This window comes from Colletes gigas, unplaced genomic scaffold, assembly GCF_013123115.1.
Source record: "Colletes gigas isolate AHSC1104 unplaced genomic scaffold, ASM1312311v1 Colletes_gigas_Sc00014, whole genome shotgun sequence".
NCBI classification, from domain to species: Eukaryota; Metazoa; Arthropoda; class Insecta; order Hymenoptera; family Colletidae; genus Colletes; species Colletes gigas.
Window position 1 is genome coordinate 3,587,838 of NW_025106643.1, and position 27,792 is coordinate 3,615,629.

A 27,792-nucleotide genomic window follows, 5' to 3' on the forward strand; every position below is an offset into this window, starting at 1 on the left:
ATGTGCGACAAGCGTCTGTGCGCTTGTGAAAAGAAGCAGAAGGCGCGGACGATACCCGGCTTCATGGCTCTAGACGACGAGAGAGTGAAGGCCCTCGAGGATGCCTACTCGGAGTACGCGAAGATCGATAGCGGGTCTTTGTTGAAGAAACACTTGAGCCAGGCGATTTTCGATAACCTGAAGGCACGCGTGACCAGCAACGGATCCACCCTGATGGACGTGATTCAGTCCGGTTTGAAGAACCCGGACTCCCACGTTGGCATTTACGCCCCGGATCAACAGGCCTACGACGTTTTCGGCGATTTGTTTAATCCCGTGATCGAGGAGTATCACGTTAACTTCGCGTCCGACGACGTTCATCCTGATCTAGACTGGGGAACGCCCGAGGAGCTCGGCGATGTTGATCCCGACGGGAAGTACGTGATCTCGACGAGGATCCGTTGCGCCAGGTCGGTCGAAGGATATCCGTTAAATCCCACCATGACTAAGGCTCACTATATAGAACTGGAGAGAAAGGTATATAAAGATTGAAAAGCCGATTGTAATATGAACGGGGGGCATTCGATGCCACCGGGATAGAATTCGATTTTAACGCTTGTACGGTTGTCGTAAAAAAGATCGCTCGATCTTTTCTGGCTGGGGGGGGGGCCTTCCTTTTGGTCCAAACTCAACACCGTGTTTCATCAATCCCTCTGTTCTGGGGTTTATTTATTATGCTGTCTGAGATCCCACAGGATTATTAATGATAGAAATTTATACCTAAAATATCACCAGTCCACCCTCTCACTCGAGCACTGACAATTGATCCAGACTGTTCATAGTTAAAGGGTCAATAATAGTTATTATAATTATAATTGAATGAAAGAATGCTAGATATACGTTGAGTCAGCAAATCGAAGCAATGAAAACTAAAAATTAGTTATGAATACAAATAATGATTGACAAAAAAAAATAATCAGTAAATCAATTTTATACCTTATGTTCATAGCTTGAATGAAATCATTTGAACTTGTTTGAACTTGTTTGAATGAACAATTTCAGCTTCAGAATTACTTTTTTCTTCTATTTCAATTCAATTTTAATAATTTATTTTATGTTTTTCCATTAACAAAAATTCCAGAAAATCGTTTAAAAGTAAAATACAAAAGTAAACATTATTTTTTGCTTACTCAGTATTTCTCTCATTTATTTGACTATGTCTGCATTTTACTAATATTTTCGAGGACAAAACACTTTCAACAAACGAACATTTTTCACTCTTCTGCACTTTTTTCGCCATTTTCTAAATATAATTAGCAACGCTGGTAATACCTGATCGAACAGTTTAAAAAGTTTGAGAACGTTGGATGGCAACGTTGAGGACCCAATTATATTTGTTTTGAATGCATATTTGTGCAGCGGAGTTCGTCGTTGCGAGGTCTCGTTTAGAAGTTGCAACGTTGAAAGAGCTTTTTGAACGTCCTATTGGCATTCTACTTACAAGCTTTAGACGATGACCTTTCAGTTTTGGCGCTTTTCAGAATTGTAAAAGATGTGGAAAAGGTGTGGGGGAAAAAGGGTGGGAATTTGTAGATGAGCACGAAACGTGAAAGACTGAATTCTCACGTTATATCGTCCGCTGCCAAAAGAGATGCTTTCTGAGAATCATATTTCGTACACTGATATTTGCAATGGTTGGTTCATTCGATTAGAATGTCGATTTGATGGATAAACGTCGAGGAAAAGTGGTCGAAGAATCTTGTTAACATTTTGTTTATTTAATTTCTTCGATAATGGAACGAACGGGAAGCGTCGACAGCGAAACTAATAAAACAAATTAATGAAGAAATTGAGAGAAAAATTACTGCGGGGGAGAAAATTGGTGGACATTGAACGATCGATTGTAAATTGAATGAAGCCTGTGGTGCCGGGAAGTTATTTCCGTTAAAGGAAGAGAAAACACACAACTTTTATTGGTTCACATTTTACATTATTAAATATAAAAGGAAAAGGTTTAGATTCTTCGAAATTCATTTTCACTGAATTTCTATGTAATACTGTGGCAAATAGTATAAATAATATAAATAATTTATGAATTGTTTGACGATGAAGACGAAATACAGATAAAAATTGGGCCACTTTCAAATTCATCCAAATTTATTGTATTTTTATCCAACTTCATACTCTGGTGAATCATCCAAATTTATTGTATTTTTATCCAACTTCATACTCTGGTAAATCATCCAAATTTATTGTATTTTTATCCAATTTCATAGTTTGGTAAATCATCCACATTTATTGTATTTTTATCCAACTTCATAGTTTGGTAAATCATCCACATTTATGGTATTTTTATCCAACTTCATACTCTGGTAAATCATCCAAATTTATTGTATTTTTATCCAACTTCATACTCTGGTGAATCATCCAAATTTATTGTATTTTTATCCAACTTCATACTCTGGTAAATCATCCAAATTTATTGTATTTTTATCCAACTTCATAGTTTGGTAAATCATCCACATTTATTGTATTTTTATCCAACTTCATACTCTGGTTAATCATCCAAATTTATTGTATTTTTATCCAATTTCATACTCTAGTGAATCATTCAAATTTATTGTATTTTTATCCAACTTCATACTCTGGTAAATCATCCAAATTTATTGTATTTTTATCCAATTTCATACTCTGGTAAATCATCCAAATTTATTGTATTTTTATACAACTTCATACTTTGGTAAATCATCCAAATTTATTGTATTTTTATACAACTTCATACTTTGGTAAATCATCCAAATTTATTGTATTTTTATCCAACTTCATACTCTGGTGAATCATACAAATTTATTGTATTTTTATCCAACTTCATACTCTGGTAAATCATCCAAATTTATTGTATTTTTATCCAACTTCATACTCTGGTTAATCATCCAAATTTATTGTATTTTTATCCAATTTCATACTCTAGTGAATCATTCAAATTTATTGTATTTTTATCCAACTTCATACTCTGGTAAATCATCCAAATTTATTGTATTTTTATCCAACTTCATACTCTGGTGAATCATACAAATTTATTGTATTTTTATCCAACTTCATACTCTGGTAAATCATCCAAATTTATTGTATTTTTATCCAACTTCATACTCTGGTTAATCATCCAAATTTATTGTATTTTTATCCAATTTCATACTCTAGTGAATCATTCAAATTTATTGTATTTTTATCCAACTTCATACTCTGGTAAATCATCCAAATTTATTGTATTTTTATCCAACTTCATACTCTGGTGAATCATACAAATTTATTGTATTTTTATACAACTTCATACTTTGGTAAATCATCGATACTACAAACAATTATGAATTGTATGATTATGAGGATAGAATATGGGTCAAAATTGACCCACCTTCATCGGTAAAATGTTAAATAGTATGTCGAAGAATGTATATCTATATATACATATAGCAATGGAGGGGTCGATCGAGCGCTTGTGAGAGCGCGACGCCTCTGGTGGCGAGTATGGGAAGTGACGCCACATGTATACGGTTTTATTAGAAATGTGTTTCGAATATTCGTATATTTGGTCTTGTACTAACTTCATTGGCAATAATTAATCAACTAAAAGGTCTAGCATTGTTAGAAATAGAAGTAAATCATTTCACGTACATTAAGAGCGGGAAATTTGAATTGTGTAAAAAGGACCGCCACATTTCCAACAGTCCAATGCATAAGAAACAATGCAAATTATGACGAAAGTGTAATTATTCGCGTGTTCGTAGGTGTCTGATTGATTTCTGTCAGTTCAGGAGGTCCCCGTTTCGTTAGGAAAGATAATTGCTTCTTTAAATCGCGTTTTATCCCGGTGACAACGAACAGAAGTGTATAAATCGTCGACAAACTGCTGAAATGGCGTCTCTAATCTGTTTACGCCGTTGAATTCGTACTTCTAGGTGCGAGAGGCTTTAAATTCGTTAGAAGGCGAGCTGAAAGGAAGTTATTACACGCTAGCGGCGATGGATAAAGAGACACAACAGCAGCTCATAGACGATCATTTTCTGTTCAAAGAGGGCGATCGATTCCTGGAGGCGGCCAACTCCAATAGGTTCTGGCCAGCTGGTGAGTAATGATCAACCTCTCTTTCGTCGCTGACTTTCCCGGGAACTTCGTTCGATCGCCCGGCGACGGCGTTAAAACTATTCGAAATTTATCATTCGACGGACTTTCCCGGGGCGAATTGAAAGTGATTTCAATCGCAACGTTCCCGCGCGGTGTGCGTTTCATAAACTGCGGATTATAGTCAACCGTGACACCGAAATAACTATAAACTGTTCGTACGGGTACCTTGATCTGTACTTAAAAGTCAGCTTTAAACTTGAAATTACTTTAAACCGACTGTAGTTATCTTCTTCGACCTCTTTGCTCCTGCTTTTACGAACCATGTATTATTAACAGGAAATCCGTGAAACTTTAACGGGATTATTTGCCACTCTTTTCAGCAGAACCGACGCGTTCGTAAGGGATAAGGGAAAAGTATTTGTTAGGGATTTCACGGAGACGAATGGACGGGTTTGCAATGGCGGACATTTTGCTTAATTCCTTAACGCATGATTTTTCTCGACAAAATCGATGACCTTTTATTTAAGGTCTGATTAGCAGCTAAGATGTTATATATATGAATATTTTTTAAAAAACCTCCTGCCATTTTTAAATCGTTTCAAATCGGTGAGACAGATTGTCAATATTGTAAAAAAGTTCACGAGCAGCTTGGAAGATCTTAAAATAATGAATATACCTTATAAAAATCTAAAGATTTAAAAAATTTATGGAAAATTGAAATTTTGTCAAGATATAAAATGTCTCGAATTTCAGACTTCATTTTTTTTACTTTCAAGTTCCAAAAAGGAGTTTAAACAATGCCTGAAATATGCAAAAATATTCTCGGAATATTCGTCAAGCGTAATCTTTTTGATTTTATTTGTTTCGTTCTTGTCTGAAAATATTCTAAAATGTGACCTTGTTTACGGTACAATTTCGATTTAAATGTCAAATGTCAATTAGGTTTTTCGTCATACGTAGTCGTGCACTGGTCGTACAACAGCTAACAGGTGAAACTTGTTTTATTCGACGAGAGTTCGCGTAAAACATTCAATTACAATGCTTGAAGTTCCTTCAGCTCGTTTGAAAACATTAATCCCCGGTAAGCTAAACGGTCGAAATTGGGGGTTCAAGTTTAAACGAAGATTAAGCCGAAAGTTTATAGGATTAAGGCACATTCGGCGGAGGACAGGTTAATGAAATGGCGAGTTGACGAACGCTGCGATTCTAACAGCGATTTTTGCGCCACTGCATTTCGAAGTCAACGAGAAAAGTGGCCATTTTGTTCTCAAAATTAAAGAACAATGCAATTATCTCTATAAATCAACAAAAATTCCAAATCATTTATCGAACAAACTCAATACTTTGATCATAAAAAGTGATTTTCAATGGTATTTTTACTAACTATAGTGTTTTACATTTTCTGTAATAGTTTTTATTAGTGGGATATAATTTAATAAATTTTGAGACCTGTAGCTAATTTATTAAATTACTTTCTCATTGTTGGATTAATATTTGAGATCAACCAAGTGTAAAAATTAGTTTACTTTCGTTGCTAATGATCAAGTAATTCATTCATCTTTAAATTATGTTCCTGAAAAACAGAAATAAATAGTTCCATGTCGTTATTATAATGTACGTTTCTAATAACACTTTTACTTCTAAAGTTACTTTCAAATTTGGAAGTTCTGGACGTCTGATATAGAGAATAATAAAATTTACAAAATTTAGTTGTTCAAGGGACATTTTCAAAGCTAGAAATATACACTTCCAACTCGTATTCGTACAATGTTGATTCACTATAAATGAAAAGAAAAGAAAATTGTTTCCTAATGAATTGAGTTATTTTTTAAATTGGTACAAAATAAAAATAATACTTATGAACAGTAGTGTTACGTTGTAAAGATTGTATATTAAATAAAAAACACAACAAAACTACTTTGTAAATAAAGAAAGGTTAACACTAGTGTTAAGGTTCCTTGATGTAGTAGCCTAGCGGACAAATCGGTAACTAAATCTTGATCAAAATGGCGCGACGATAGCCGATCACTCTCACGGAACGCCATTTTATGGGAGAAACGTCATGAAAGAACACGTGTTAATAAAGTCATTTTGTTTCAAATTTTTCACGTTTTAAAGTAACCATAGTTGTAGTTAAACAACATTTGGTAAAAATAAATAGGAAGAATTCATAAGAAAGTTTCTTTCCACGTATAGTGAATTGTAGTCTACTTATACACTATTATAGTATTAATGGAAAAAGAATTCACGTTTACAGTGTACGCGTTTAGCATTTTCAGAATGATCGGATTTCTTACTTGCGCTAAAAGCGTACGGTTCCTTCAAACCCCAACCGAAATGCAAACTCGAAAATGTCGCGACCAATGACTGGCTTGTGGTTTCGTAATATGCCAGAAATCCCCCAGCCAAGGGTCACGTGATTAAGTGAATTTGCATTAGCGATTTTCATCACGATGGCCTTGGGAAATCTCTTTGCTGAAACTGCTCGAAAGGGTTAAGTATATTAAACGGCTTAAGACACATATCCAAGAGAAAGCGATTCAAAGAGAATTTTCGATAGCAACCTAAACTCATTGTCCTTGTCCCTCGTCCCGAAATATAGTATTTTAATCTCTTACCCAGACTTTGTTTACGATGTTAATACACGCTTTCGGTGCGTGGGTGTACTCCATTGTTATTTTCTCCATATTAGCCATCAGTTGTAGTTGTGGCTTCTATCGCTTCTTGGTGCTTCAAGCTTTCATCAAGATTTTAATTTATATTATTTATTAGCACCTTCTGATTCGTTTCTTTGATACATTCAAAGATACATTCAATACATAACAAAGACATAATTAAAGTAAAACTTTTCAAAAAAGAGTTACTAATAAGGATAAAATTTAAGACTCATGGAACATTTTTAATACGTCTTTTTCTTTAACTATATCTTTGTTGTTCAAGTATAATAGTTACAGAATTACTCTCAGAGTTTAAGTTTAACCTATATTTATTGTTTAAGGCTTCAATAGAGGTATTTCGAATTCTTTTGCAAATCCCCCAAAAACTTTGTAGGAACAATAGTTACGTGCTGGTTTTTCCGTACCGTGTCAAACAGATATATCGTAATCGAACATTTTGTTCTCTGGTTCCGATTGCTATCCACGGGAAACTATCCATTTTGTTTCTTTGATCTGCTCTAATAACAGTTGGCTTTCGTTACTGGCTGGCGTTGCTTGTTATTAGGTTGCTGCGAAAGGTTTTTCGTATTTGTCAAATAAAAGTGGAAACCGAACTGCACGGGGCTCAAAATTATTTTGATTAGTCGAAACAACCACTAGGTGGCTTCCATATATTTTTCCATTTCGAAACACGTCTTTCAGATATCAAAAATCCACTTCTTCGAACTTTTCGAATGATAATTCATTTGGAAATATCATACCATTTCTAAATAGCACGTTCAAAATTAGTTTCCTCCATCGAATGACGTATATGACAGCTCCTAATAAGTCACTGCCAAATTTAAACTGGTATATCTTGAGAAAATAAATTTGGAGATGATCTGGAATTTAAAGCTCCAGGACGAGTGAATTATTTTTAATAAAATTTGATAATTGATTTAAAATGAAGGTTAAATCAACCTAATATTTACGTACGATCGGTACTCTTAGGCGAAATTATTTTTCACCGTTTTCAGATAATCGAATTACGAAGGCACAGACTTCGTTTCGTTCGTTGTTGCTTTGTCTCGTTAATCTTTCTTTACTTAGCCAGATTGATTTCAATCGAACTTTTCATTCCATTAAACGTTTCAACAGAATTCTCGCTAAGATCCTCCGCGAGGGGTTGCACGCTCCCCTAATTTAGACAAATTGTTTTATACCACTTATAATCATTTTAATTATCAGAATTTCTTCTGCTCTCATAAAAACTATAAAACAATCTCTGTTGAACGAGCATACTATACAGTGTCAGAAAATGTTTGTTTTTATTGGTGCAGTGAGTAAAAACAAGCACACCAGGATTAAAAAGAGATAGTTTATTTAGTATAAACATATGGTAGGAACAATGTGTTGGTAATAATCAATATTAATAACATTAAAGTATTATCATTATAAGCTGAGACGATGAGGGCGCCGCCTAGCGGTGGGACTCAATAACACGCGTTTTCTAGTGTTTTCTTCACGCGTTCGAATTATAACTAGTCCACAGTTTTTGTTACAGAAAATTTAGCATTTAAAATTCAATTATTGGGTATTTTTGTAGCTTCAGCTTTTATTACAAAAGTGTCAGAGATTACGTGTGGAATTTTTACTGCAAAAGTTCCATCAGTAAACGCAGGACTTAAGCAAATAACGGCTCGAAGGGAAGTTTCTTGCTAGTTTGCCCGACAAACCTTCATGCAGCGCCTCGTCGAAGGCTTTTTCAACAATAAAAAACACCGCGGTGCTATATTTTTTTATTTTCAGACACTTTCGAAATATTCTCAACAACTCTATGCATCTGTTTTTATTTTTTTTGGAAACTAAATCAATCAAGTATTCATTTTTCGCCTTCAAAATGTGCAATTTGAACAGCTTTATTTTGCTGGAGAAATTAGTTTTGGTTTTTATTTCATTCTTAGCAAACTGTAGAAGACACTGAAAAAATTACTATTATTAAAACTGTAGAAGACACTGAAAAAATTACTATTATTAAAACTGTAGAAGACGCTGATAAAATTACTATAATTACTTCGTTAAGAATTATAGAATATTTGCAAACGAGAACGATAAAATATATTTCTTCTTCGAAAAAAATTTTCAAGACCATTTATTACATTTTTGGGATCCACTATTAAATTATTATAAAATTATATTTTTCAATGATAACGACTAATAGACGCCATTAAGACACTGTATGGCCAACAAATTTATGACGTAAATTCACATTTCACCGAAATCAGTCGACATGTAATTATGTAATATTCAAAATTTTGATATTAGGTTGCTGAACACGAAGCGGTGAATTTCACCGACTGACGTGTTCCGCGTGTGATTTTATAAACGAAGATCGTCAGGAAATGTCGCCAGTTGTGCGTTAAATTAACTCGCGCGGTTTATTGTTTTTACGTCATCATTTGTTTTGTTAATGAAATTGGTTTAATCTCGTCAAAAATGTATCAAAACGTACTAACGGGCCGGTGTACAATTCGAGCAATTTCCTTGTTTAAATTTAAACTTGGAAATATTACAGCGGGGATACGTTAATGTATTAGATTGTATTATAATACTAACATTCACGTAGTAGTTGGAGAAAGCAAATGGACGGACAACGGAACGTTGATTTAGAGATGTTAGACGAATGAGCCTTCCACCGGAGCTGTACCATTTATTTATTATTATTAAAGAGAATAATTTATTCGGGTAATGGAACTGGGATATGTACATTGTGCCATCCGCCATTGCTGTTACATCAGACTGCTCAAAATATTCATTTAACGATTCTTTTGTATATAAAATATTTTTAAAAATTACGATTTAGTACCTTTATTTTTTGACCAATTTTGATTTGATACCTTCAAAAGATTTATTATATTTTTTGACCGTTTTGGAGCAGGAGAAATAATTATTTTAATATCTCGACCAACCCAATTTTACCAGGACGTGGATTAATTTGGAGATTAAAAAGAAAATCATTTAAAAATAATTTCTGTTATATAATGGAAGTTTTAGGATTTATTGTTTGAACATATGTGGTTATTAGAGGCTTAGGCACATTTGTAGGGTTACATTGAAAGTGGTCGTATATTACGATGAATTAAAGCTTCGTCTGAGAGTGGAACACGAGAAATTGTATGAGACATTCCAAGGGAAACCGGGCGTGCATTTTTCAACAGTTTCTCAGCATCTAGAATCCATTAGGAAAGTGAAACAATTAGATAAATGGGTTCCCCACGTATTAACGAAACGTACACATCGAACCGAAGCATTCATATATTTTCTTTCGCTTAACAAAGGAGCTTTTTCTTCAACTTAGAACCGTCACCAATCGATTAAATCCTCAACAGTTTTTTAATAAAGAAAACATTCTGTGAAGAGACGGTATGAGATAATTCTTTAGTGATTTCTGCTTTTGTGAGCTGCTAAATGAGCTTTGGCGTTCCGCATAAACCTGTGACATTATCATCTTTTGCAGAGTCCTCAAACGTTACCTAAGGTGTACTAATGTATATTTAATTGCACTTTTTTAAATCATTAACACGATTTTAATTTGAACTTTTAACTTGAAATAACTTTGGTTCCCTCTTCTTCTTCAAACGTCTCAGATACTTTATTATAGCAAAGACAAAGTATTTAAAAATTCAATAGTTTCAGAAACTCACATTTTTGCCAGAAATTTACAAATGGAGACAAAGTATTTAAAAATATATTTGACAGATTCAATAGTTCCAGAAACTCAAACTTTTGTTATAAAGGTAAAAATGGTAGCTGTTAGACTTTGTGTTAATTGTTCAAAAATGGCGACTCCTTTTTCTCAGAAAATACAGATTTGAGTGCACGAGGTCTCTTATTTAATTTCTAATTTAAAATTAGTTTATTTTGTTGCTATAATGTACCAACAACGAAGGGAAAGTTGTCTGTCTCGAATAGTTTTTTTAATTTTATTTTCGAGAGCAATCCACTTTAATTCATTTTCAACTAAATTATGACAATTTAACTCCTTGGCGTATTTATTTCAATTTAATGTTCACAGAAAAGAACAGAACTTAATATTTGGATGGTAGGGTTTCGTTAAAAAGTTGAACGTTTAAATGGAGTAATTAACTTAAATATTGAACAATGAAGATTCTTGGAAAGGTCGTTTACGGGATATGCACATCTAAACGGAACTGTCTGTGTTTAAATATAAACTGTTGACGTCTGGAATTTGGGCTAACCATGAATTAATGTTTCTGCGACCTTTGTTTGAGTTCACGAGCGTGAACTTAAGAGAATATGAAACTTAAGCTTGGTAATTTGAAAATTCAAAGACGTACACTAATTTACACGAAAAATAGTTGTAATAAATATATCACTCAAACAGGCTATTTAATGTGATCATCGCCAATTAGAAGCAGGACTAAAACTAAGACTAAAATGTTATATAACAAAAAATCCATGAATGCTTTGTTAAGAAATTATAACAAATATATAAACTGTGAAACTCGGTTGAGATTCAGGACGTTAAAATCAGAGAAGAAATTTATAAAATTAGTCTTTTGCGAGCATTCTATATCGTGAGTTTCTTTGCAATTTACTGGACATAAACTTGAACAATAGTTAAAAATTTTGTGACTATAAAAAGTTATCATCGAAGGAAGAATATTTCAGTACCCAAGATAAATGATAGAAACTAAACTCTGATAAAGAAATGTTTAAATTATCCACATAATTCTACGTTAAAAATATTTTTTCGTGCCCTAGCAGTTGCTCTCTTTGAACAAAACTTTAGTAAATTTGTTTGTTTAGTGAATAAAAAAACATAGTAATTCTTAACAAAGCATTTATGAATTTTTTGATATATATATAACACTTTAATCTTATTGTTGCTTATGGAACATGTGGCGCTGCTGTCGAGCGCTTGTGAGAGCGCTAGCCCTCTGGCGGCGAGCATGAAAGACAACGCCACAAACACACTGCTGAAGTGTACATAGAAAAATGTAAAACACCCCGTATAATAGAATGTTTTGACAATTCAAATGATCGAAAATGCTATTATCGAATCAACTTGTCTCTTCGTTGATGCGAATAATTGAAACTTTACCTTGTTTGTACATTTTCTAAGATTCTTTTTTCTCCTTAGATATTTCTCGATATTGAAAAGCGAGGAACATTTTTGTTCAATATTCTATTCTTTTTCCAATGGTTACTAACTTTGTATTCCCCGTTCTTTGAATCTTCTCTATTTAAATCTTCCGACTTTTCTGCTTATTCTTTGCGCAACGATACGAAGAACTTCTGAAGCTGACGTTTTCTTTAAACGATTCCACTGTTACTTTGCTTTCGTTATCGGAGGATAATTTTATTCCTTGAGGATTTTAAAAGATATGTAACCTCGGCAACAACTCGAAATAAAAAAATCCCGTGTCTTTAAATGTAACAATAATTTTAACGTCGTTGTAGAATAACGTAATTTTTTTATTGTTAGATAAATTGTTTCTACATTTTTTAAATATATAATTAACCTGTGTTATCCACATCGTATTTTATAAAAAATATATTTTTCAAATCTGCAATTTGAAGAGAAAATTTTTGTAGAAAAATAAGATAATTACTCGCTAAATAATGCACTATTAGAAACAATTATTTGCTCCTTTGTAACATAAATTCATTACATTTTAATTGTAAATTAACTCACGATATTTAAATAACATTTGACAAAAAAATTTAATATCTTGATGATTCTTTTTTAACGAAAGACACGATCAATAAATGGCATTGAAATATCTGTTTTTTAATATAAGTTTATATGAAATTTTGTTTGTTGGTATATATTTGTTATATTGTTTGGCCACTGATTTCAAAAATAGCTGGTGTATGCATATTATATTATACATACTGTTTGATGCAATTAGAAGACCCGTTCGTTGCGGTGATTTCAATTATTAATTGATTTCGACGTTAAATATTAATATATCAAATCCATCGTATCTCTGTCATTCTTATTACATATCTGGGTTCATTGGTTCGAACTGCCTGGAAACGTCCGCTAATTGTTTCAGTCAATACATATTCATAACCTTTATGTATATTCAAATTCAGTCTGCAGGAACTAGTATCAATTTAACTTGAAATAGATTTAGAACTAAACTGTAGAAAATGTTTACGAGAATAATCAGTAAACGTTCGAGGAATGTATATATAGCAATCGAGGGGTCGATCGAGCGCTTGTGAGAGAGACTAGAGCGTAGCCCTCTGGCGGCGAGCACGGGAGGCGACGCCACAGATCGTAGGATTCAATTTTCCTTTTCAGCCATTGCAAGTGGCAAAGGCGTACGACGATACAGTTATTCCCCCCTCTTTGGTTTCTTGATATACACGTTATGTAACAAATTGCATAAGTAAATCCCATACCGATACAAACGTAATCGAAAGGCGGTACACCGACTGCGTTTCCGTTCGCCTCGAGCAACGCGAAATTGAATTATTAATGCTCCATTCTGGCTGTAACGTACGTACGGATGCAGCGAGACACTCGCGAGCATGTTTACCGGAAATGAAGAAACACTACGGAGACCTTGAAGTTTTCTCTAACGCGAACCGTCGTATGCATCGGAGTTTGGCAAGATTTTTTTATCGAAACGAGTAAAAAGTCCGTAACAACGTAACATACACTTATACAGGGTTGTTCCTTAACCCTATAAGCGAGAAAAACCCCATAAAAATGGTCCAATTTTCAAACGACCATAACTCCTATAATAGTAGGCGTATCGCATTGAAATTTAGTCTGCAAGTAGAGCTCATGGATACCTACAAAAGAGTATTAGACAACTTTTCTGTAGAGCGTCAAACAAAATAATTAAAAATCAGAAACAAATTTTTAAGAAGGGTAGGTGCTTAAATTATTTGGCGAAATTAAAAAAATTAATATCATTCTGAAAAAATTATTTTTGGTTGAGGGGATCAATTACAATCATTTTTCGACATTACACATACCCTCGAATTCCTACGCACTTTCAAGAAAAAAATTCATGAATATACTGAAATTTTTCGGCGAAATTAAAAAAATTCATATCATTCTGAAAAAATTATTTTTGGTTGAGGGGATCAATTACAATCATTTTTCGACATTACACATACCCTCGAATTCCTACGCACTTTCAAGAAAAAAATTCAAGTATATACTGAAATTTTTCGGCGAAATTAAAAAAATTCATATCATTCTGAAAAAATTATTTTTAGTTGCAGCGATCAATTACAATCATTTTTGGTGAATACACATACCTCCGAAATCCTACGCACTTTCGATAAAAAAATTCTTTACCGAGAATATTCTGTGAGGCCAGGAATGTTTCCCCGAAATTTCATGCGTATGTTTAAAAAATCATAACATCTGGACGGATTGTAGTATTTTAACGATTGAAAATTCAAACAATGGAAAAATACATTGGGTGTGTGGTGTACTCGTGTACCTCGTCTGCGGTGAGAACTATTATCCCGCGCATGGGTTCTACATGCAGAACTTTAAAAGTTAATAACTTTTTAACGAAGCCTCAGTCAAGAAATTGATATTCTTGATTTTCGTCTTATTTTGGTCCCCAGAATCTCCCATTAAAATTTCTTCCAAGGGTGCCTGAACACCCCTGTATATTTAGAGGGAGATTTTAGAATCAAAGATAAATAGAGGTTTGATTTAGGAATAGAAAGTAGGAGAAAGGTATTGTTGTCTTTTACGAAACCCAAGGTTCCCAGTATATTCATTAATTCGATTATTAATTCCAAGTAATAGTTCATCGAATGCTTGCAAACAAATAATTTTTCTTTGGGCACGAATGGAATGTAAGTTCGACGAGGAAAACATGGCCGCGTATTAAGTAAATTCTGATTTTCTGACGTCTGGGAGGGGTGGGGCAAGAATCGGTTCGAAACGCTGAACGCGACGACATATTGAATATGTAACGAACGTTCGCGTTCCAGAGCGGCGGGTTGCGTCCCGTTTTCTGAAAGTTTAACGAAAAGAAATAACTTCCCGCGCACTGCCGTCCCTTTTCTCTCTTCCCCCGTCACTGTATCGATTTTCCAGGCAGAGGAATATATTTTAACGAGGCGAAAACTTTTCTCGTCTGGTGCAACGAGGAGGATCACATGCGTCTGATATCGATGGAGAAGGGCGGGGACCTGTCGTCCGTGTACGCGAGACTTGTTAAAGCGGTTACCGAAGTCGGGAAGAAACTGGAATTCTCGCGGCACCAAAGGCTCGGCTACCTCACCTTCTGCCCGACCAACCTGGGAACGACCATCAGAGCCTCCGTTCACGCCCGTCTGCCGAAATTGAGCGCGGATTATCCGAAATTCGAAGAAATCGCCGCCATGTACAACCTCCAGGTGAGAAACGAAATTGGCGAATCTTTCTTTTTTATTCCTTCGCGAGATAAACGTATTCGACGTACACTCTGGTGGCTCCAAAACAACCCCCTCGCGGTAAATATTTATTATGTAATTTATAATTTACAACTCTGCTTTTATTTGTGATTCTTCGTGAGCAGAAAGTATCGCCAAATATTGTTGATACTGGAATTCGAAGGGGGATTTTATTCTGACAGTATTTTATCAGACGACAGGTGTCAGTGATTGAATTAGGGGTTATAATAGTGTCTCTCACTCTGTTTTTTCTTAATTTATAAATGGAAATGTGAGCTACAATATTGGAACAGAGATATTAAATATCAACAAATGAAAAAGATAAAGTAATAGAAACAATTGTTTTAAAGTAATAGAAACAATGTGGACGAAGTCTTAATTGATTGTTCGAATGACAGTAATTGGATTAGGGATGACAGTAACATCTTCCACTCCGTTTCTTCTTAATAATACAATTTGTAACCAAAAATGGAGATTTTGAGAGTCGTGTTACCCTTTTTTCTCTGCACCAGAGACATTAAATATCAATAAATATCAATAACATCTTCCACTCGGTGTTTTCTTAACCCTTTGACTGCTAAAGGCATTCACAAGTCTATCAATATATACGAAAGACGTAAATATACGCCCTCACGTGTCCATCACTATGTACGAAAAGCGTAAATTTACGCCATCTGCATTATTTTTACTGTTTTACCAATTTATTCGACATGGAATTGGATAAAAATTGGATATTTTAATTTATTTGCATTTATTATGTTTGTATAACTGGTTTGGTCACCAGTCGCAACGACAGGCATGCGACGATCGCGCCATCTATGTTGATGGACTCTTCCTAGGGCGCGCCACAGTCAAAAGGTTAATTATACAATTTGTAAAGAAGAATAAAGATTTTGAGAGTCTTATTATTTTTTCTCCTGCACCAGAGACATTAAATATCAACAAAATAAAAAAAAATACAAATATTGCAAACAAATAAATGTCTTAAAATAATAAAAACAATGAAATGAAGTCGTAATTGATTGTTCGAATGGTAGTAATTGGATTAGGGATGACAGTAACATCTTCCACTCTGTTTCTTCTTAACTCTTTGACTGCTAAAGACGTAAATATACGCCCTCACTTATCCATCGTGAAAAGTGTAAATTTACGGCCTCTGCATTTCGTTACTATAACACCTTTTACTGTTTTACCAATTGATTCGACATGGAATTGGATATTTTAATTTATTTGCATTTATTATGTTTTTATAACTGGTTTGGTCACCAGTCGCAGCGACAGGCATGCGACGATCGCGCCATCTATGTTGATGGACTCTTCCTAGGGCGCGCCACAGTCAAAAGGTTAATTATACAATTTGTAAAGAAGAATAAAGATTTTGAGAGTCTTATTATTTTTTCTCCTGCAACAGAGACATTAAATATCCACAAAATAAAAACGATACAAATGTTTCGAACAAATAAATGTCTTAAAATAATAAAAACAACGGGACGAAATCATAATTGATAACTCGAAAGGCAGTAATTGAATTAGGGATGACAGTAACATCTTTTGCTCTGTTTTTCCTTAATTATACAATTTGTAAACAAAAATGGAGATTTTGAGAGTCTTATTATTTTATTTTCTCTGCACCAGAGACATTAGATATCAAAAAAATAAAAAAGACACACATGTTGCAAACAAATAAATGTCTCAACACGTTGACTGCCAGTCTAAAATCCTAAAATTGTTTACCAGACCAAAACTCTGATTTTAGGCAATTGTAAACTACACAACTCAAAAGTTATCGTAACAGTTACTTTTCTAACCTCATTAAAATTTACGAAGCCTATTAAAATTGATTTTCTTTAACATTTCAACTTGAGAATTCATTGTTTTAGTTCCACTGTTGAAAGTTCTGTCACCCATATATGGGTCACGTGGCAGCCAAAGTGTTAAAGTAACAAAAACAATCAGATGAAGTCATAATTGATTATTCGAATGGTGGTAATTGGATCAGGGATGACACAGTAACATCTTCCACTCTGTTTTTCCTTAATTATACAACTTTATTACAACTTCATACAAATTATTACAATTATACAAACAGAAATAAAGATTTTGAGATTTTAAACAATTTTAAACAATTTTAGGATTCTAGACTGGCAGTCAACGTGTTAAGATATTTATTTGTTTGCGACATGTGTATCTTTATTATTTTTTCTCCTGCACCAGAGACATTAACAAATTGACTGCCACGTCACCCACATATGTGACATTGTTTTTCACCAAGGAGCTAAAAAAGATTCATTCTCAAGATTAAATGTTAAAGAAAATAAATCTAAATATGACTCTTGAATTTTAACGAGACTTTGATAATAAGTTTTATGACAAATTATGATTAAATGTTAAAGAAAATAAATCTAAATATGACTCTTGAATTTTAACGAGACTTTGATAATAAGTTTTATGACAAATTATGATTAAATGTTAAAGAAAATAAATCTAAATATGACTCTTGAATTTTAACGAGACTTTGAAAATAAGTTTTATGACAAATTATGATTAAATGTTAAAGAAAATAAATCTAAATATGACTCTTGAATTTTAACGAGACTTTGATAATAAGTTTTATGACAAATTATGATTAAATGTTAAAGAAAATAAATCTAAATATGACTCTTGAATTTTAACGAGACTTTGATAATAAGTTTTATGACAAATTATGATTAAATGTTAAAGAAAATAAATCTAAATATGACTCTTGAATTTTAACGAGACTTTGAAACTAAGTTTGATGACAAATTATGGTTATGCTAGTCTCCAATTGTCTAGAAACGAAATTTTATTTTCGTGGAGGATTCGAGGGGTTTCAATGCGTTAAATATCAAAAAAATAAAAATGGACACGCATGGTAGATGCATCAATAATAAAAACTGACTACACCCTCCACTTCTAAGAGTTTAGTATAACATTATTAGAAATAATGCATCGATGACAAAGTGCACGGGTACCATTTTCTTACGTTCGTGTTCACGTACGCTGTCCACGAGATCATTTTACTTGTCCCTAAACGTTGCTTCTGAAACTTTCTACTCCATAGTCGTTCAGCTCTCTATTGTCCATAAAATTGTGCTTTCACGGTGCTCTTCAACCTTTAGAATCCACATCGCCCCCGCGACCGTCGTCGTTCGACTACGCTGAATCACGCAAACAGCGTTCACTTCACAAATATTTCGCTACACGCTAATTACAAATGACGAGAAATGTGAAATGAAATTTCAGAAAAGGGTACACGAATTAATGTAAAATTTGGGGATCACACTAGCGAAATATGATACGTCTTTTCAATTAACGTGTCGTCGTTTTAGTCCTTTTTGTACGAAAACAATCATTTGGGGTACTATTAAAACGTGTGTCGTGTCTTTGTTCGTCCATTCTTGTGCAGCGAATGTATGATAATAGCGAAAACATTCTGTGGTTTGTGGATTTCATCGAACAAAGGAAAATTAACAGAGACGAATACCGAATACGTCGCAATACTTTTCGCGAAACCATTTTTACAACTGTATTAATCGAAGATATTGTTTACACAAAATAATTTTTTTTTTTAAGTAAAATACTTTCAATTTCGGTTAATAATATATCGTCATAAATTTAAAAAATTCTTCAGGATTCTACAATTTAATTCTCATGAATGTCTAAATTAAAAACGTGAAACGGCTTCCACATTTTTCTTACATTTTCAATTTTATTTAAATCCGTAGAATTTATTGCTCAACGAAATCAGATTTTTCGCAACATAGTGTGTTCGTTTTAACAAATAGGATACTCTGTTCATTTAGAGCAATTCAAAGTTAGAGCGTATAATTAGGCATATCGATGGCTATTGTTTACATTACCAATAATTAACATTTATTATACACCGTTTAAAACTGCATACATCAATTCTAAATTGATTATGCACACACATTATCTCAAATTAAAGCGTGCATGTCGAATGTAAAATGATACCGCATCGATCCGTTCGAATCCCGTTAATTAGTAACATTTAGTATCACGAAATTCGTTCAATTTAAGAAATCAAAAATTCCCCGAAATTCGTTTTACCGAATCATCGTGAAACGGAAATTTGGAACGATTAAAAAGTTCGAACGAAATTTAAACGATTCGAAATGTTAATTTCAACATCGAAATATTAATAAATCGTTATTTTCGGTGTCGTCGACGTCGAAACACTGTCCGGCCGCTGAAAACTTAACGCATCGGGCGCAACAAGTTCGAAAACGAAATTAATATTAACTGGCTGCATTAAACGTCTATATCTTCGTATTATTGACCCGAGCGCGTCGTTAATGCGTTTACAAATCCCGAGCGTACACGTCATAAACTATCGTTACGAATCGCCAAACAATGAATATTTTGCTTGCAAGGGAAATATTTGTACTGGATCTCCGTTGCTTGTGGACAAAACACATAAAACTAAAATATACAATTTTATTTTTCGGCGCGTGCGTGAACCGTTTTCCACGGCCGGCCGCGGCGCGTTTTTATCGAATTTGATCGTCACTCTGCGCAGAATTATAATGGGATTTCGAGCGACGAAAATATAGTTGACACTGTACGCTAAATACTCGTGAAATAAAAAAGTGAAAAAAGTGTCGCGCTTCGACGAATTTCTCTGCGCGATACGGGCGCGCATGCGCGTAACCAGCCCTTAAAATACGCGTGTTCCCATAGTCTCGCCGCTTTGATCTCGAATTAAAATCGTATTCGATTCGCATCGATCAAGTTTCGAAAATCAAAATTATTCCCGGGCACGGTTGATGACGTTGATTCGATTTAATTGGATATTCAAGTTTTTAACGTCAGAAAGTATCAATGATGATGAGATAATTCGTTTCGAAATGTTCCGCCATTCGTGTCGGAATTGCCGAATCGTTTAAAATTTGTTTAACTCGTCGAAGGAAAGAAATAAATATTAAAATTGTGATTTCAATCTGGGGTAAACAAAATACTGTGATTGTAACATTCTTGTTGCGATTTTATTATTAAAAAAAATAATTTATTCAGGTTTTGGAAATTTTTTTTTATTTTTTCTATATTTTTTAACAATTTTAAAGTAATTTCATACGTTCAAAAGACCTAAATATACATGTTTTGGAGTAAGAGATCCAATTTTGTATAAACAATTATGTCAATATCTTGATTAGCTGTCCCATTCTGGATATATCAGAGCGCTGAATAGGTTATTTCGACATCCAAAATCCGTTCTGTAATTTAATATTTACATTAAAAATGTGTAGTATCGATTGCATGAGATTTTCATCCCCAGGTTCGTAAATAAAGAAAAGTTCAAAATTTAAATATCTCTTGATAGAGCTTCGCCCCGAATAAATACTGAATTATAAATAAAAGTTAGTTGCGTCTGTTTGTTATAAAGTTACGGGGAAACATCCCAAAGTGGACCAACTTAAAATACCAACTATAAAATGCACGATATCCTGTTTAGATTTGCTTACGTAGCGAAAGCACTGACGACATGACTTGTTGGCAATTAAATTTAAAAAGTTTTTTCGTTGTATACAAATTTTCGATAGACAAACACAATTGGAGGGGTGGAGAGGGGGGTTGAACTGTTGGCAGAAACGATCTGAACGCGAACGAAGCCGCAGGTAATAGCTAGTATTGAATAAAGTATGAACTCTCGAAAGCGTCGAGATCAGAATTATTTGCTTGATCGCATCTACAGTGGATCACGAAAGTATTCGAACGCTTACATATGCAAATTTGAATGGCCGAAATAATGTACATTAAAGCAATTTGCTGAAACAAGTAGATGCCAATAGGAAGATGGAAGTCTTAAGATTATGCCAGTAAAATTTGAAAAGGATTCAACAACGCAAAGAGGAGTTATGATGCATTTACTAGAAACAGGAATGGTAAGCCACTCACAAAAGTATTCGAACTCTGTAACACTGTTGATAGTTTCTCATCTACCTTTGCACCGACTTTCCATCGAATCTAGAGTGGCTCACGAAAGTATTCGAACGCTTACATATGCAAACTTGAATGGCCGAAATAATGTACATTAAAGCAATTTGCTGAAACAAGTAGATGTCAATAGGAAGATGGAAGTCTTAAGATTATGCCAGTAAAATTTGAAAAGGATTCAACAACGCAAAGAGGAGTTATGATACATTTAATAGAAACACGCATGGTAAGCGACTCACAAAAGTATTCGAACGCTACATGTATTAATAAATTATTTAATATTAAAATTTTGTTGGACCACCTTTAGCAGCTATAATGTCTCTTAGCCGACGTTCCATACTATAAACCAATGATTTTGTAAAACTACACTCAATGGAGTTCCATATTTCTGTAATTTTATTTTTCAGTGTTTGCTTTGATGTTATTTGAAATTTATTTAATCTTTTTTCTATTTTAGCCCATAAATTTTACGTCTGGACTTTGCGGTGGAGTAATTAACATGTGTGGTGTGTTATATACGATCCATTCTTTTACAATTCTAGCAGTATGCTTCGGATCATTATCTTGTTGAAAATCTTCCAATAATCCTAGTTTACTGGCACTTTCTGTAAAATTATTCTTTAAAATATTTAACTACTTATATTTATCAAGTATTCTCCGTCAATAAATATTAAATTTACGGTGCCATTGGCAGCCATACACCCCCATACTATGACCGACCCACCTCCGTGTTTCATTGTTTGATGTAAACGTTGAATTTCCAATTCTGTATTTGGTTTCCTCCACAGATAATTTTGACCATCTGAGCCAAAAATATTAAACTTTGACTCGTCCGAAAAGATGACTTTATCCCAGAAAGTATTATCTTTATTAATGTAGGTTTTCGCGAAAGTCAATCTTTTGTTACGATTTACTGCATTAATATATGGCTTCTTTCACGGTACTCTGCCATGAAAATCATTGTTTCGTAAGATTCGTCGACATAATTCCGGGTGAACTTCTTTACGAAACATATCAGCTACCATATTTGCGTGTTGAGGAGCGGATATAGTAGAATTCTTTTTTAATTCGCGAATGATAACTTTCTCCTCGTTCCCAGTCAATTTTTTTAGTCCACCTGATCGAGCTTTGTTTACAAGTGTTCCCTCATTCTTTAACTTTTTTATGATATAATGTATTATAGACTTACTTCTGTTCACAATCCCGGCAATCTCGTTATACAATTTGCCGTCCTCGTGCAATCGTAATATTATTTCTCTTTCACACTTTTTGGTGCTCATTTTAAATACTATTGTGCACATTTTTACGTTACTGTTACTGAAACGATATCCTAACATCAAGTGAACGTACCAATATTTTCATTTAGCATTGATGTTCACATTCGGTGCAAAGGAAAATGAAAAACTATCAACAGTGTTACAGCGTTCGAATACTTTTGTGAGTCGCTTACCATGCGTGTTTCTAATAAATGTATCATAACTTCTACTTGCGTTGTTGAATCCTTTTCAAATTTTACTGGCATAATCTTAAGACTTCCATCTTCCTATTGGCATCTACTTGTTTCAGTAAATTACTTTAATGTACATTATTTCGGCCATTGAAGTTTGCATATGTAAGCGTTCGAATACTTTCGTGAGCCACTGTATTTCGATTCCCCGTTGGAAGGTTTGCTCGTGGAACGAATATTTTTCGAACGAATTAAAAGAAAACTTTCTTACCAAATCGCCAGTATCGATCGAACGCGTGAATACCAATAGAAATCCGTTCAATTGTTTTCATCGTTTACGAACGTAACGAAAATCATATTCCGAATGAAATATTCCGGTATTCGGACGTGTAATTAGATTGAAATCGCCCCCCCTCCTCCTCCCCAGACTTTTAACTGATTTTCAAATAATAATCGAGCTGTCGATTACAAAATTTTCATTCTCGTTTCGAAGAATAAAGTCCCGAAGGTCCGAAGGGAATATATAATTAGTCAATTGTGCGTTAAACGCACGGCGAAACGCGGAATTTCTCGCGTTCCCTCGATAATAATTTCCCTGTATTTAATTTGTGTAAATTTTCGACGCGCCACGGTCACGATAACAAATACATTAAACCAACATTATCAGATCACCGCGAAAACTCTGCTGTTTAATGAACGCAAGTGGTGAATTCGATTCTCGGCATCTTGCTTTAATGATTAATATACTGTTGCATTTTTCTTTCCACAAAAATTATGCCAAATCATTTAAAATTTCTATACATGCATATAACGTCTCTATTTTTAATGTGGAACAAAAATTTTTCATAGATTTTTTATTGAAAAAATTGCTTGATCTGGATGAATCATTACTGTGAATTTTTTTTATTAAAATTGATTTTCTTTGCCAGTAAAATTATGAAAATTTACCTCTATTATGAAGGTAATTTTGTTTGTTTTTAATTAATGTAAAAGATAGAAAATAATCATTTTTTCTCATGTTGTGTAATTTTCAAATAATAGTGGATTTTCTGATTGATACAGTTGGCTCAGTTAATTCCACTGTTATTATAAACATTTGCACTTTTTTTTTGTCTAGATAAATGGGAATACTTGTAATAATTTTAATTAATAAATTGAAGGAATAAGTAATAATATAATGCAGATTATATTACTAAAAATGAAATACTTAAAGGAAGTATAAAATGCAAAGAATAAAATTAGTGTAAAATAGCATTAAATATATCATTTTTTGTATTTAGCTTGTTTTTGGGAAAAATATAATTGTACCACTTTCTCAATGAGCTTCTCAATTGTAAATAAACACTTAACTAACTCTTTAGTGTATCATCATAACTAAAAGTTGCATAAAAGAAGTGATCAGAATCGAGTTTTCAATTTTTTAAATTTTATATTATCCACCTATTAAAATTCTAACAATTAAACATTGTAACATTGTGTCATTTTGTAGTTTCAAATTGATTTTTATGAATACAACTGATTGTTCATTATTGACATTCATTTTACTAATTTTGTTGCAATTATTGTCACATAAATTATTTTTATATGTCTTGTATTTGAATTATTTAACAATCGTCAGTTTTATCAGTAAGAATTACAAGAATTTTTAACACAAGTTTGAACAAAATTAATATAACAATCTATAAATTATAGAAACAATCATTACAATTGTTTTTGTTTGTTCAAGTTTGAGCAAAGTTATCAAAAAAATCTGCAAGTTAAAAAAACATTCATTATAATTGTTCTTGTTTCTTTGAATCAGAATCAATATAAAAATTTGTAAATTACAAAAATTGATCACAATTGGTCTTGAATGTTCAAGATTGAACAAAATTAATATAAAAATTTTCAAATTAGAAAACATTCATCATAATTGTGATAAATGTTTCAGCAAAATCAATATAAAAATCAGCAAGTTACGACAAGATTGATCACAATTGGTCTTGTATGTTCAAGATTGAACAAAGCAGTATAAAAATTTGCAAATTAGAAAACACTCATCATAATTGTGATGAATGTTTGAAGAAAATCAATATAAAAATCAGCAAGTTACGACAACATTGATCACAATTGGTCTGGTATGTTCAAAATTGAACAAAATTAATATAAAAATTTGCAAATTAGAAAACATTCTTCATAATTGTGATGAATGTTTGAACAAAATCAATATAGAAATCAGCAAGTTACAAAAATTTGTCACAATTGGTCTTGAATGTTCAAGATTGAACAAAATTAGTATAAATATTTGTGAAATTAGAAAACATTCATCATAATTGTGATGGATGTGAACAAAATCAATATAAAAATTTTGCAAATTAGAAAACATTCATCATAATTGTGACTTGAATAAAATCAATATAAAAATTTTGCGAATTAGAAAACATTCATCATAATTGTGAACAAAATCAATATAAAAATTGTGCAAATTAGAAAACCTTCATCATAATTGTGATGAATGTTTCAACAAAATCAATATACAAATTTGTAAGTCACAAAAATTAATCACAATTGGTCTTGAATGTTCAAAATTGAACAAAATTAATATAAAAATTTGCAAATTAGAAAACATTCATCATAATTGTGACGAATGTTTGAACAAAATCAATATAAAAATCAGCAAGTTACAAAAACATTGATCACAATTGCAGCTTTAGATCTGGAAGTACTCCTACATTTTTGGAATTCTTAAATCGGTGATAATAATTGAAGGGTTGTCACAATTTGGGGTAGTTCAATATACAATTAATAATCAATATAAAAATCGGCAAGTTAAAAAAACATTCATTATAATTCCGGTTGTTTGTTTGAACAAAATCAATATAAAAATCAGTAAGTTACAAAAACACTCATCACAATTGGTCTTGTATGGTTAAGATTGAACAAAATCAGTATAAAATTTTCAAATTAGAAAATATTCATCATAATTGTGATGACAAAATCAATATAAAAATTGTGCAAATTAGAAAACATGCATCATAATTGTGATGAATATTTCAACAAAATCTATATACAAATCTGCAAGTTAAAAAAACATTCATCATAATTTTGGTTGTTTGTTTGAACAAAAACAATATACAAGTCTGTAAGTTACGAAAACAATGATCACAATTTCATCTTTAGATCTGGAAGCACCGTTACATTTTACTAATTCTTCAATCGGTGTTAATAATTGAAGAGTTGTCACGATTTAGGGTAGTTCAATATAAAAATAACAATCAATAATAATCAATATAAAAATTTGCAAATTAGAAAACATTCATCATAATTGTGATGAATGTTTCAACAAAATCAATATAAAAATCAGCAAGTTACAAAAACATTGATCACAATTTCAGCTTTATATCTGCAAGTACTCTTACATTTTAGTAATTCTTAAATTGATGTTAATAATTGAAGAATTGAAGGGTTGTCACGATTTAGGGTAGTCCAATATAAAAATAACAATCAATAATAATCAATATAAAAATTTGTAAATTAGAAAACATTCATTATAATTCTGGTTGTTTGTTTGAACAAAAACAATATAGAAATTTGTGAGTTACAAAAACATTGATCACAATTTTAACTTTACATCTGCAAGTAGGTACTCTTCCATTTTAGCTGCCTTAAATCGGTGTTAACAATTGAAGGGTTGTCACGATTTAGGGTAGTTAACCCCTGCACGCCAGGAAACTGATTCCAGTAACTCTGACGTTCGTATTTGCTGTCGACCGCTGCATTTCGAGCGTGTGAACTCTTTTCACTATTAATCCACCGTGTATGCGGTAGGATCGTTAAAAACAACCGCGGTAAAATTCACCGTGCATAAAATATTCAGATTCGAGGCACCAGGGGCGAGCACACCGAGAGCGAAGGAGGGGTGTACGATATCAGCAACAAACGACGGCTGGGTCTGACCGAACGAGAAGTGGTATTCGAGATGAGAAACGGCGTGCTCGAGTTGATCAAACAGGAGAAACAACTGGAAGAAAGCGAGTCGTAATGCCCGGGTGTCGGGGGCGAAGTGTTCGTAACGTCCGCGGGGCAAAACGTTTCATCGATTATATCAGATTCAATGCCATTGTTCTTGTAATTCTTGCGAATCGAAACGTCTGAAAGTTTATCGATTAATGTTTCTGTGCGCCGTCAACATGTTGCCGTTACGAGGCCAGAGAGAACGCGGGTTGTTTCGAAGCGCAGTTATCGACAAGTTAAACCGATGCTCATTCATTCCGATGCTCGAAACATCCACCACATTTTCTCCCTCGAACTCGGACCAAAGAAATATCAATTTGTTATCGTTCCATGGATATTGTTGTTACGGAGTTTAACGGTGTTTCAATGTTTGTTGTAATATGAATTTCGCGGCCATTGTTACGTGTACGAAATTATTCAACGAATAAATATACTCGTTATAATTATTAAAGTAAACAGGCAATTTTGATTTTCGGAAGCTTTATTGTTATTCTTTGTACCCAAATAACCCTCTTTAAGTTACTGTGGGGTAAATTTACACAGAAATATCATTTTGTTTATTTTATGTATAGGGGAGCTGATAAAAAGAATAAAATATTCGAAAATTCCACTTTTAAAAATTATTATAAATAGGAATATCGAAGTACTGGTGATTGCCCAACATTTTTCGATAATAAAGTCACATTTTAATAGGAATGAGAGTTAGGGGTGGTAAATGTCTCAAAAATATTTTCTTTCTATTTTCATTTATTCACTTTGATATAAATAAAAAGTAAATATATTTAGGTAGAAAATCGTCAAACACTGTGTCTAATGTTATAATTATTAAATTTTTTTATATAAACATTCTTTCTGTGTTTTACTCCGAACGAAGGTCTAATTTCGCGTCTTCAAAGAGCTTGGACGCAGTCTTGGCTTCAAACGAAACGCCGCAAATGAGACAGAGACGATTTTGAAACCCGTAGGGTCGCGTATGAGCGATGTTTTCTCCGCCCAGGTAAGTCGCTAGCGTAACTCGATGCAGAGTACATCGGATGTGGATGACACGGCAGAGACAACGCGATCCAGAGCTCGTCAGACGACACCGGAACCGTAACAACTGGCACAGATGACGCCAAATACGCGGGACTTGTTCTCTTAGAGGCGACTTGAGGGATTATTTCCGCGCAACAGGAACTAAATCGAGACGACATGCGATGC

General features: G+C 33.3%; 1 protein-coding gene across 1 annotated transcript; it reads left to right on the forward strand.

The window, feature by feature from the left end:
- Positions 1-26,620, forward strand: LOC122399661 (arginine kinase-like). The gene is made up of 4 exons (XM_043400500.1): positions 1-516; positions 3,936-4,101; positions 14,842-15,143; positions 26,456-26,620. Exons 1-4 carry the CDS (start codon positions 1-3, stop codon positions 26,618-26,620), a joined length of 1,149 nt encoding a protein of 382 aa, XP_043256435.1.
- Positions 26,621-27,792: the final 1,172 nt, after the last annotated feature.